The sequence below is a fragment of the Heptranchias perlo genome, chromosome 2 (genome assembly GCF_035084215.1).
Source record: "Heptranchias perlo isolate sHepPer1 chromosome 2, sHepPer1.hap1, whole genome shotgun sequence".
NCBI lineage: Eukaryota > Metazoa > Chordata > Chondrichthyes > Hexanchiformes > Hexanchidae > Heptranchias > Heptranchias perlo.
The window spans coordinates 118,043,497-118,056,628 of NC_090326.1; the positions used below are offsets into that span (position 1 = coordinate 118,043,497).

General features: G+C 39.9%; 1 protein-coding gene across 4 annotated transcripts in view; it reads left to right on the forward strand.

Annotated features, from left to right (window-relative positions):
- Positions 1 to 13,132, forward strand: part of LOC137342379 (cytoplasmic dynein 1 light intermediate chain 1-like) — a 77,904-nt gene that overhangs the window by 33,178 nt on the left and 31,594 nt on the right. For 3 of the 4 annotated variants that reach the window (XM_068006317.1, XM_068006328.1, XM_068006309.1), the window contains exons 5-9: positions 381 to 550; positions 4,526 to 4,619; positions 6,627 to 6,762; positions 8,230 to 8,341; positions 8,880 to 8,939. In XM_068006317.1, coding sequence (XP_067862418.1) covers positions 381 to 550; positions 4,526 to 4,619; positions 6,627 to 6,762; positions 8,230 to 8,341; positions 8,880 to 8,939 — 572 coding nt within the window. The remainder of the gene's footprint in view (positions 1 to 380; positions 551 to 4,525; positions 4,620 to 6,626; positions 6,763 to 8,229; positions 8,342 to 8,879; positions 8,940 to 13,132) is intronic. The other variant, XM_068006324.1, reaches the window with a different exon arrangement.

Genomic DNA, 13,132 nt, shown 5'->3' on the forward strand with positions numbered 1-13,132 from the left:
CAATGTTTGAGGGAAAATGTGAAAATACTGTATGTCATCAGTGCTTTTGTTACTGAGCAGGGGTTAAAGGGGCATTAAATCTCTCCAATTGTGAGGATTGCTTGCATTTCTCAAGTAACTGATGTGTTCACTGAAAACACTAACCATGTTTTTTTCTATTTACAATGTAGACCTACTATTCATTTATGTTTTGGCTAACTTTTTAAAAAAAAAACACCTTGGCATCAGTAATTTTATACAAAGTTACATAGTGAATGAGAAACTGCATCAACTATACTACATGTCATTAAATGTAATGGTTTGAAAACTTATCACATGCAGCCCAGGTATGAAACTAATTTAGTGCCTAATATTTTTTACACTTTTTTTTCTTTCTACAGTGGTGAAAGAGTTTCAAGAATATGAAGAACCTGATAAGGAATTACCAGTTTCTCCACAGCGAAGGAATACTGTGTCACAAGAAACAAATGAAGAAAGCGTGGTCTTACCTCTAGGTTCAAATACACTTACACATAATCTTGGCATTCCAGTCCTAATAGTTTGCACCAAGGTTTGTGTATGAAAATATGTTAAAACTTGATAAATCACATTATTTTGCTTGGGTGATTTTTGTGTGACTTACAAAGTCTGCCTTTTTCCCCATTTTAAACCTTGTATTACTGGAAAAAATATTTGAATATAAAGAATTTCAGAGGGGATGTGAAGAAGGAAATAAGAGGGGCAGAGATTATGAGAATAGACTGGTGGCCGACATAAAAGGAAATCCAAAAGTCTTCTGTAGGCATGTAAACAGCGAACGGGTAGTAAGAGGAGGATTGGGGCCGATCAGCGACCAAAAAGGAGATCTACTCATAGAGGCAGAAGGCATAGCCGAGATACTAAATGAGCACTTTGCATCTGTGTTCATCAAGGAGGAAGCTGCTGCCAAAGTCACAGTAAAAGAAGTAGTAGTTGAGATACTGGATGGGCTAAAAATTGATAGAGGAGGTATTAGAAAGACTAGCTGTACTTAAAGTAGATAAGTCACCCAATCCGGATGGAATGCATCTAGGTTGCTGAGGGAAGTAAGGGTGGAAATTGCGGAAGTACTGGCCATAATCTTCCAAACATCCTGAGATACGGGGGTGATGCTAGAGGACTGGAGAATTGCAAATGTTACACCCTTATCCAAAAAAGGTTGTAAGGATAAACCCAGCAACTATAGGCCAATCAATTTAACCTCGTTGGTGGGGAAACTTTTAGAAACGATAATCCGGGACAGAATTAGCAGTCACTTGGACAAGTGCAGGTTGATTAGGGAAAGCCAGCACAGATTTGTTCAAGGCAAATCGAGTTTAACTAACTTGACATTTTTTGATGAGGTAACAGAGGGTAGATGAGGGCAATGCTGTTGATGTGTATATGGACTTTCAAAAAGCGTTTGATAAAGTGCCACTTAATAGGCTTGTCATCAAGATTGAAGCCCATGGAATAAAGGGAGCAGTAGCAGCATGATACAAAATGGGCTAAGTAACAGGAAGCAGAGAGTAGTGGTGAACAGTTGTTTTTCGGACTGGAGAGAGGTATACACTGGTGTTCCCCTGGGGTCGGTACTTGGACCACTGTTTCTCTTGATATGTATTAATAACCTGGACTTGGGTGTACACGGCACAATTTCCAAATTTGCAGATGACACAAAACTTGGAAGTGTAGTGAACAGTGAGGAGGATAGCGATAAACTGCAAGAGGATAGAGACGGGCTGGTGAAATGGGCGGACAAGTGGCAGGTGAAATCTCAACGCAGAAAAATGCGAAGTGATGCATTTCGGTAAGAAGAACGAAGAGAGGCAATATAAACTAGAGGGCCTAATTCTAAAAAGGGTACAGGAACAGAGAGATCTGGGGATGTATGTGCACAAATCATAGAAGGTGGCAGGGCAGGTTGAGAAAGCTGTTTAAAAAGCATACGGGATCCTGGGCTTTATAAATAGAGGCATAGAGTACAAAAGCAAGGAAGTCATGATGAACCTTTATTAAACAATGGTTCGACCACAACTGGAGTATTTTGTCCAGTTCTGGGCACTGCACTTTAGGAAAGAAGTGAAGGCCTTAGAGAGGGCAGAAAAGATTTACTAGAATGATTCCAGGGATGAGGGACTTTAGTTACATGGATAAACCGGAGAAGCTGGGGTTGTTCTCTTTGGAACAGAGAAAATTGAGAGGATATTTGCTAGAGGTTTTCAAAATCATCAAGGGTCTAAACAGAGTAGATAGAAAGAAACTGTTCCCATTGGCGGAAGGGTCAATAACCAGAAGACATAGGTTTAAGATGATTGGCAAAAGAGCCAAAGATGACATGAGGAAAAACTTTTTTACGCAGCGAGTGGTTATGATCTGGAATGCACTGCGGGGGGGGGGGGGGGGTGTGGAGGCAGATTCAATCATGGCTTTCAAAAGGGAACTGGATACGTACTTAAAGGAAAATATTGACGGGATTGAGCGGGGGAGTGGGACTAGCTGGATTGCTCTTGCGTAGAGCCGGTACGGACTCGATGGGCCAAACGGCCTCCTTCCATGCTGTAACCTTTCTATGGTTCAGGTAGCTTATCTCAATTAAGACAATTAATATTGACAACCCGAGACGCATCCAATTATTACTCCCAGATTTGAACATTTGACAGGCAGCTCCAAGATTTGGAATCTGCAGCTTGCTGTTTGAGATCTCACTGCTCTGGAATTTAAGAATCAGAGTAGCCTGTTGCACAAAAAAAACGTTTAATGCAACTGTGGCTAACCAATATAAATTGTAACTTAACTCAGTCAAATACTTATAACAAGTGATCTGGTTTCCTGAGGAGCCAGTGATAACATTATCCAGGTATACAAAAATGGGAATTAAAATGACTGAACTTCTAAAGCCTATTGCACCACAAATAAGATTTTGTTCACACAGGTGTTTTCTATGGTTTTTTTTTATTCGTTCACGGGATGTGGGCGTCGCTGGCGAGGCCAGCATTTATTGCCCATCCCTAATTGCCCTCGAGAAGGTGGTGGTGAGCCGCCTTCTTGAACCGCTGCAGTCCGTGTGGTGACGGTTCTCCCACAGTGCTGTTAGGAAGGGAGTTCCAGGATTTTGACCCAGCGACAATGAAGGAAAGGCGATATATTTCCAAGTCGGGATGGTGTGTGACTTGGAGGGTAACGTGCAGGTGGTGTTGTTCCCATGCGCCTGCTGCTCTTGTCCTTCTAGGTGGTAGAGGTCGCGGGTTTGGGAGGTGCTGTCGAAGAAGCCTTGGCGAGTTGCTGCAGTGCATCCTGATTAAGTATCTCTAAGCCAATAATGTCCCACAAAAATGGTGATATCGATGTGTATCCAGTTTCTGAAATGTTAATTTTAATGAACTCTGGTATTTCCACTGTGATAGGCATGTGCAACACTTTACTAGTGCTGCATGTGTGTATTTCTGTTGTCACTGAATTGTTGTGTAAAATTACTTGTATATAAATTGTGTTTTGCAGTGACATTATAAATGAAATGAATATTGGTACTGATTTCATGTGATTAAGAAAAACATCCATTCTATATTTTTGGGGGATATTAAGTTGATAAATTAGGATATTGGTTTTCCCTTGTAGTATACTGGAGGCAGTCTTTCGTAAATAATGTTAAAATCCAACTTAGCATTTCAAGGGTCCAAACTTTGTTCCCTGAAATGCAAATTTATTCAAATACTTATCCCTGTAAAAGCTTAGAATTCGCTCCAAAAATTATTCGAGTCTCTAAGCTTTCCCTGTGTATTTGGCAATTTCTCAATTTAAAATTAATTTTAAACTCCCCTGGATAAATTCTTTAATTTGGCAAATGGTTGCCTTGCACAATGGGATAAACGTAGACTTTACAGGATGCCTGTGATGATTTTCATAGTGCTATGGAGCCCAAAAAAGAAGTGAAGTCCAACATTTCATTCGATCAGCCAAGATCATTTTGAATGGCAGAGCAGGGTCGAAGGGCCGAATGGCCTACTCTTGCTCCTATTTTCTATGTTTCTATGTTGACTTCAATACAACCAAATGTTGACTGCAAATAAAACTTGTATGTTTAAATATGCTTCCCTCCCAGCTTTCAATCCTCTTGAACTTTTTCATGAAAGTCCCAAAGGACTGTCTACAGGTAGTAAGATGCAATGTATTAGCAGTCAATGTACTTGGCATCCAGTGTTCCTATATCATTGCTATGGGTAGCTCTCTGTAAAAAGTTTACAGCACAGAAGGAGGTCATTGCCATTCTTTGCTTGAACAATTCAAAACTAATCCTGTTGAGTTTTGGAACTCTGTGACGCTTCTATTCACCCTGCTACGTAAGTTTAAGAAATAAAATAATTTTATCCAGGTAAGTTTTATGTTTTCCTTATTTAAGAAGCAGCTGGATGGGTAGGTGGCTCACACATTTTCTTGGTTTATTCCTTTCTAAATGATTGTCAGTAAAAGCTGGAGCAAGCTAGTAGTTCAATCGCAAGGAATATTACTTTGTGTGTGTTATCTGCAGTGTGATGCAATTAGTCTACTGGAAAAGGAACATGACTACAGAGATGAACACTTTGACTTCATTCAGTCACACATTCGTAGGTTTTGCCTACGGTGTATCCTTTATACTCTATTTTGATGCCGTTATGTTACAGAAATAGTATTCATCCACCCCTTCCCACTGCATTTTGCAAGTAAATGTTTGCAAGTAAAAAAAAGTTCTGACATTTCATTTCATTCAGTAGTAGTCAGTAGCATTGTGTATCATGAAGTATTTTGGAAAATAATTCCTTTCCAGTCAAACATAATGGGCCATAATTTGCTGTAGCAGGGCATCTAAAAGCGTCTACCATTAGTTAGACTTGCCCTTGCACATTTAGGTTTTTAAAATTTTTGCGTGGCAAGTTGCTGGAAGTGCAAGCTGATGAGGTTGCAGCGAGGGAAAGAGAGCATCTGGGACCTGAGTGAACAGGGCAAGCAACTGTATCTCCTTAAACAATCAGATTAAAGGATTGAGAAATTAACATCGCAAGGCCTAAGAAGGAAGTGTAAATTTGAATGGGTGAACTCAATGCCAAATCAGGTACAGAAAGAGAAATAAAGAGAGGGAAAGAAAGATTGGATTAAGAGGGAGAGAGAAAAAAAGAGACAAAGGAAAGGTAATTTAAAAATTTTAAATTTTACATTTTTAAAATCTCCAACAATTAAAACCTGAATGAGACTCCACACTTGATAGTGTAATAGTTGATTTTCAGTGCCAGAGGGGTTGATTGGCAGTAATTAACACTTGTCATTAAAAGGGTACTTAGACTGGAATGGATAAGACTTAACTTTCTGTGACGAGTTTAATTCGTATCTACCGTGCAAATACAGCAACTTCACGCCATTCAATGTATTTCAATGGTGAGGCAGACGGCGAGATGCCGTTTTCGCGAAGCTAACGGCAAAGCAGTGCAAATCGGACAGCAACTTTTGGATTTGAGTTTAACTGCACATCTGCCCCTCGCCTGAAGTTGCTGTACCATTTGCACATAAATAACGATGAGTGCCATTAGCCTCACCATTATCTTGACAGCAAAATCTGGGCCAATTTTCTTAAATGGTTGAAAACGTCCTCTGGGGCAAAAAATGTACAAATTATACTGACGGTGATAGTTTGCAATGAAAAGAAAGTGAATGAAAAAAATCTTTAAAGCTGTCAACCCCACAATTTATTTGATTGCATGGTTCTCCATAAAAATACTGGAATGAAAAATCTTCGGCTATTTAACATTTTAACATTATCTGTTATTTATAAAGATTTCTTCGAAAGGGACAAGTATGGTAAAAATGTAGCTAAGCAAATAAATTGTTTTCTGTAATTTCAAATGAAGGAGGAGAGGTGAGATTGATGCTGATGTTGGGCCTTTTTCTTTGGATGTGTTGGTGCTCTCAATAGTGTTAGGTGGGGAATTCTGTGATTTTAACCCAGAAGCAATGAAGGAAAGCCCATGTCAAGACGGTACCTGACTTGGAGATTATGGTGTTCCCAAGATCTTGTTTCTCGTGTCCTTGGTCGTCGAGGTCACAGGGCAAGGGGAGGCTGTTGAAGCAAACTTGGTGAGTTGCTGAAGTGACAATGTTACCTGCCACTTGCCAGCCCAAGTTTGGATGTTGTCCGGTTCTGCTGTAGACTGGCATGAGCTGGTTCATTATCTGAGTTGTGAGTGGAGCTCATCAGTAAAAAGCCCCAGTTCTGAGCTTATGATGGAGGGAAGGTCATTAATGAATCGGCTAAAGGCTGAAGATGATGCTTTGAGGAACCCATGCAACGATATGCTGGGGCTGCAATGATTGAGCTCCAGCAACCATGACCATCTTCCTTTATGTCAGATATGATTACAGCCACTGGAAGGTTTTCCCCTTGACCTCTTTTCTCCACCCACCCCCCGTTCCGATCTCACATGTGCTGTATTAGGAGCTGCCTGTTGTATTTGATAGATACTTGTGCAGCTATCATTGTAATACTAAACTGCTTTCCTACATACTAGTCATTTTGTGTCTGCAATATATATATTGCAATTTGTTAAATCAGAGCTGTTGTATGGATGTGTTCTGTCTTTTTCCTTAATGCAGATGTTTAGATGGTGCAGCACTTATTTATACTTCAATAAAGGAAAATAAAAATATTGATTTAATGTATAAATACCTTGTCCATAAGTTGTATGGATTTCCTTTCCATTCACCAGTACTAGTTGTGGAAAAAGATGCAGTATTTATGTAAGTTTGAAGTTTTGATTTCTAATTACATATTCTTTTTATAAACTGTGAATGTGTTAGGAATGAAAACCATAGCATTACATTTATTTGGAACTGGAAAAAAAAATGAGAATTTTACTCAATTCTAGTTTTTGAAAAGTATTAAACCTCTTTAGCTCTAAGTATTCAAATGAGCTATCCTGTTTAATTCTGCCCTAAATAAATTAAAAACAAAATTTGACTCTGATCCTGCTATTTAATGTTGCCTTTACATGCATGTTATTCAGTGTTTTTTGTAAAATGTTAAAATTTTAGTGTACCATGCTGTACAATGAGCAGTCTCTCTCCAGTCCAGTGGATGCCGTGACTAGCATCCTTGCATCATGCTGACTGCCAGGAAACCTGCTCGGACTTGCAAATCAAGGAGCACGAGAGTGCAGAGGTAACTCCTCAAAACCTGCTAGAGAAGAGGACCTTTTTTAAAAGTATATCAGACTTTTTTTTTAAATTGTTGTATAAATTTCCATCCCTCACCATTGCTTGTTTTATGTGTTATCCTCCAGTCCTTATTTGACCTGATGGATGCATAGCTCCATTTGAATGTTATGAGAAGGAATAAGTTTTCCCTGTCCTGACTTGACACTGCAGTAAATCTTCCTTGTCAGGGCAAAGAAGAGAATCTGAAATACCTAGTTTACCTTGAGATTAGAAGGTAGTTTTATCTGTAGCTTAGTGCTGTGGCTTTTAGCTCATCCCAGACCTGGGGTTGAATTGTAACACTAAATGGTTCTACCACTCACATCGGGATAGCTCCTTTGTTTATAATCCAACAAAAATAATTGTTAATTTTGCAACACAAATTTAAATATTAAGAGCAGTTTTGAGGTACGTTTCATATGCTTAAAAATAGACGCATATTATTTTGGATATATCCCTAGCTTATTTTAGAGAAATCAGGGAAAATTTGTAAATTCAAATGAAATATAAGGGTGCAAGGTTGATAAGGAGTGCTATTGGGCGAATGAATTACAAACTTTTTCATTTAAACCCTGCTAATGTACCAAGTGGCATAGTGATCTATTTTTAAACCAAATTAACGCTTTTTTGAATTCTATTATCTAGAAGATGACAAATGGTTCATGTGGATGATCCAGCCATCCAATTGTGATATTGTTGGTTGACAGTAATTTTCATGGTATTACAAGATTTCATTGCATGTGACTTTTCACACATGCTTAATAGTTTTAATTTCACTATAAATATTATCAGCTTGCATTGTCTCTCAACTTTGAAAAAAACTAGTTATATTGCAAGAGCAAATCAATGTCAAATTGTTGATTTAATGCAACTTTTTTAGAAGAAAAAAATCAAAGGACTCTAGTTGGTGCTGCTGTTGGTCTTTATTAACAGATGTGCTAGAAGTGCTTTGAGATCTGGGTCTTTTGAATGCTTTGCTGTTTTTTTTAAATCGAATATATTTTCCTATAGTCCAGCAGGATGGGACAATGAAAAGAAAATAGGAATTTTGCATGAAAATTTCCAGTCTTTAAAAGCTGATGACAATTTTGAAGATGGCATTATGAAGCCTCCAGTAAGAAAGGTAACTTTTTGGATTTTTTTCAGATTACATGATCTATGCCAAGTTCATGCTGACAACATTGGGATTCTATACCTATTATAGCTTAGCCAGATAACTATTAACAGTACTAAGAATCTGGATAATTAGTAAACCTCCTTACAGTTCATTCTTACAATTTTGTGTGCATATATCTCCAAAGTGTATTGTCATTCAAGTTAAATTACAAATCTGCGAGATTTTTAATCATTTAAGGCTCCAATTCCACATTGCAAAAAATTGCACTGAAGCAGTTATTTACCAGCTGCTTTGTTCATCCACTGTAGGCTGTTGCAATTCCATCTCCAAATGATCATGCCTGTTTTTATATCATGTCATGCAAAATTGTAAAGCTGAAGAGAGGGGAAAATATTATAATTTCATCAAGATAAAAACATCTTCAGGTATTGAATTATTGTACTTGCCACTCCCAAGCTGTTCTGTAATATCTTTCAATATAAATGTCTAGAGACATTATGTTGTATTGTAGGCCAGCAACTTTGGTCATCTGTTTTTCTTGTAGTTTGTACATGAAAAGGAAATTTTATCAGAAGATGATCAAGTCTTTCTTATGAAGCAGCAGGTAAAACATTCAATATTTCCTATTATCATATTCCAATTACTGTAGTTTCTTTACCTTTTTAAATAACTCCTTGTGCTCATCGAGAGGAGTGTCAGTGCTGGGAATGGAACACTTTCCATTTCAGGCATATCAGTGGTCCACATTGAATACTTGCAGGTCTGATGTAGCATGATTGGAAGTAAAGAATAAATCTTCCTCCAATCTGGTCCAACAAGGTGGCTCAGCCCCAAACTCTGAAGAGCACCTCTTACTGCACCAGTATAACTTTTTAATTTTCTATTTGCCAATTGAGGGCCAAATTTTCAGCAATTCTGTGTTGAGACTGTGTAAAGAGAGGAAACCTTTTAGGCTGTATGTAAACCCAGGCTGTAGAGTTGAAAGGTCACCTAGTCTATGGTTAGTTTCTTATTGTTTAAAAATCTCTGTCTTCGGTGTTATAGTTACCTCTGATACCGAGAAGGTCCTAGAATGAGTAAAGTGGCCCTAAATGGCTCTCAGTATAATTTTGTTTTTAGGGTGGTTCTATACCCTCTACACTGTCATAATCACAAGTAGGATTTCCTGTACAATTAGTGGGAAGATGCTCTTGAGTGTATGAATGGATGATGGGTGTCATCATAAGTTAGTTCTGACTAAGATATTATCAGCTCAAAGTACAAAATGACAAATTGCATTAGAGTTTATGCAGACCACCAGGCTTCTGACCAACACCTTTTCTCACCTTGTCCAGTGAGGGTAATGGAGTTTGCATTTATCAAAAATATTTCTAACGTTTGCTAAATAAAGCAGCATTGCCAATTTAGGACATCTTGTGGACAGCTCAATTCAGCGCAGGCTGTTCTAGGAAAATTGCTACAGACCTGCCTGTTGGATAATGTAGCAAGTACATGCTGCATCTCAGGCCACTCCTTTAGGTCAGTTCTGATTTCCTATGATTACTTAGATATTGGGCAGGTAACACTTCCATTACCTGCCCAATATCTAAGTAATTTGTAGCAAGCTCAACAATTGAGCTTGCTACAAATTACTTAGATATTGGGCAGTTTTGTATCCAAGGTGCCTTGGCACTTTGGATACAAAACTGGCTTAGTGGCAGAAGGCAGAGGGTGATGGTCGAAGGTTGTTTTTGTGACTGGAAGCCTGTGGCCAGTGGGGTACCACAGGGATCTGTGCTGGGGCCCTTGCTGTTTGTGGTCTACATTAACGACTTGGATATGAATGTAAAAGGTATGATCAGTAAGTTCGCTGATGATACAAAAATTGGTAGGGTGGTAAATAGCGAGGAGGATAGCCTCAGTCTGCAGGACGATATAGATGGGTTGGTCAGATGGGCGGAACAGTGGCAAATGGAATTTAACCCGGAAAAGTGCGAGGTGATGCACTTTGGAGGGACTAACAAGGCAAGGGAATACACAATGAATGGGAGGACCCTAGGCAAGACAGAGGGTCAGAGGGATCTTGGTGTGCAAGTTCACAGATCCCTGAAGGCGGCGGAACAGGTAGATAAGGTGGTAAAGAAGGCATATGGGATACTTGCCTTTATTAGCCGAGGCATAGAATATAAGAGCAAGGAGGTTATGATGGAGCTGTATAAAACACTGGTTAGGCCACAGCTGGAGTACTGTGTGCAGTTCTGGTCACCGCACTACAGGAAGGATGTGATCGCTTTGGAGAGGGTGCAGAGGAGATTCACCAGGATGTTACCAGGGTTGGAGCGCTTCAGCTATGAAGAGAGACTGGGAAGATTGGGTTTGTTTTCCTTGGAGCAGAGGAGGCTGAGGAGGGACATGATTGAGGTGTACAAAATTATGAGGGGCATAGATAGGATGGATACTCAGGAGCTTTTTCCCTTCGTTGAGGGTTCTATAACAAGGGGGCATAGATTCAAGGTAAAAGGCGGGAGGTTTAGAGGGGATTTGAGAGAGAACTTTTTCACCCAGAGGGTGGTTGGAGTCTGGAACTCACTGCCTGAGAGGGTTGTGGAGGCAGGAACCCTCACAACATTCAAGAAGCATTTGGATGAGCACTTGAAATGCCATAGCATACAAGGCTACGGACCAAATGCTGGAATATGGGATTAGATTAGACTGGGCTTGATGGCCGGCGCGGACACGATGGGCCGAAGGGCCTCTATCCGTGCTGTATAACTCTGACTCTATGAACCGAAAACCTTCTTGCTGTATTTCTGCCTGCTGGTTAAATCACAAGCCCTCACGTGATCTAACCAATGATGATTGGAAGTCCCACTCTGCTGCATTTCTGCTGGTATTATGCCCAAGTGAAAAATCTAGTTTGTAATGTTTATTATTCTAAATAAAACGGGTTTTAACCCCAAAAAGAAAGAAGCCAATACCATGATACGTTCGAGACAAATATTGCTTCATTTTTGACTCTCATATCACATTGTGCACTTTCTGCATTTTGATTTTTACTGCAGTAAAAAGTTGAGACTTTTGGGTAGCATTGGGTGCAATGGGGGAAGAATGTATATGTATGGAATCAAGTAACATTAGAACTATAGTGAGTACCGAAAAGCAGACAAAAACATTGAGGTGCTTCTTCTCAGAATGCTCGGAGCCTCCTCTTGTAGCACAAGTGAGATCAGGAATTTGCCATGTGAGGAATTGTGTTCAGACCTAACATTCTGTGATGCAACACATTGAAGCAGCAAAATGTTGTCCCAAATCTACCTAAAATGCAAGCTGTTGTGGCCATGTTGTGACATCCTCATACGTTCTGGCTTTCAAAACACTGATCTTTTTCAGCAGTCATACAGTGCTTCCCATGGGTGGACCGTGTCCCTTATGAATAGGAAATGTGCATCTTCTGAGCTGCGCCTTCACAGAGGCCAACACGGCCCAGGTCTCAAAGTCTGATTTAAAATCTTCAATTACAGTTGGCTTTCCAATGAAATCAGAGGCAGTATTTGGATATTTTACATTCCACGTAAACATTAAGCACTCATGACAAAAAAAAACTCCAATCAAAATTTTTTGTGAGATTAAAAAGTAGAATGACAAAAAAATGGTAAAACTTCCCATCAAATTTTGAAAATAATATTCATAAAAACAGTTGATATTACCTCAATTACTTTAGTTACTTAAATGTAATATTGCAAAATCCCAATAGACATGAACACCTCCAATACCTCAGACTTCAAAGCACCTGAAACAGCATCTCACGACGTAAAAGTCCTTATCTAAACAATCCTGCTGTATTCTCCTCCCGATTGGTGTTGAGGTTAGTCATAGTGTTGTAGAACCACAATCAATCTCAGTATTCGCCACATTCCTTTATTAGCTCTTGTACTAAATATTGGTTACAGTTCACAATTAGCGTTTTGAAATGTTATGGCCATTGAGATTCTACACTATTTAAAGTCGTGTTGCTGCTTTGTGTTGAGAATCAGAAGTACAGTAACAATATTTGCGGACAACTGTAGTGCTGAAGACTTGTGCTCCAGAACTAGCTGCGCCTCTAGCCAAGCTGTTCCAGTACAGCTACAACACTGGCATCTACCCGACAATGTGGAAAATTGCCCAGGTATGTCCTGACCACAAAAAGCAGGACAAATCCAATTCGGCCAATTACCGCCCCATCAGTCTACTCTCAATCATCAGCAAAGTGATGGAAGGTGTCGTCGACAGTGCTATCAAGCGGCACTTACTCACCAATAACCTGCTCACCGATGCTCAGTTTGGGTTCCGCCAGGACCACTCGACTCCAGACCTCATTACAGCCTTGGTCCAAACATGGACAAAAGAGCTGAATTCCAGAGGTGAGGTGAGAGTGACTGCCCTTGACATCAAGGCAGCATTTGACCGAGTGTGGCACCAAGGAGCCTTAGTAAAATTGAAGTCAATGGGAATCAGGGGGAAAACTCTCCAGTGGCTGGAGTCATACCTAGCACAAAGGAAGATGGTAGTGGTTGTTGGAGGCCAATCATCTCAGCCCCAGGGCATTGCTGCAGGAGTTCCTCAGGGCAGTGTCCTTGGCCCAACCATCTTCAGCTGCTTCATCAATGACCTTCCCTCCATCATAAGGTCAGAAATGGGGATGTTCGCTGATGACTGCACAGTGTTCAGTTCCATTCGCAACCCCTCAGATAATGAAGCAGTCCGAGCCTGCATGCAGCAAGACCTGGACAACATCCAGGCTTGGGCTCATAAGTGGCAAGTAACATTCGCGCCAGA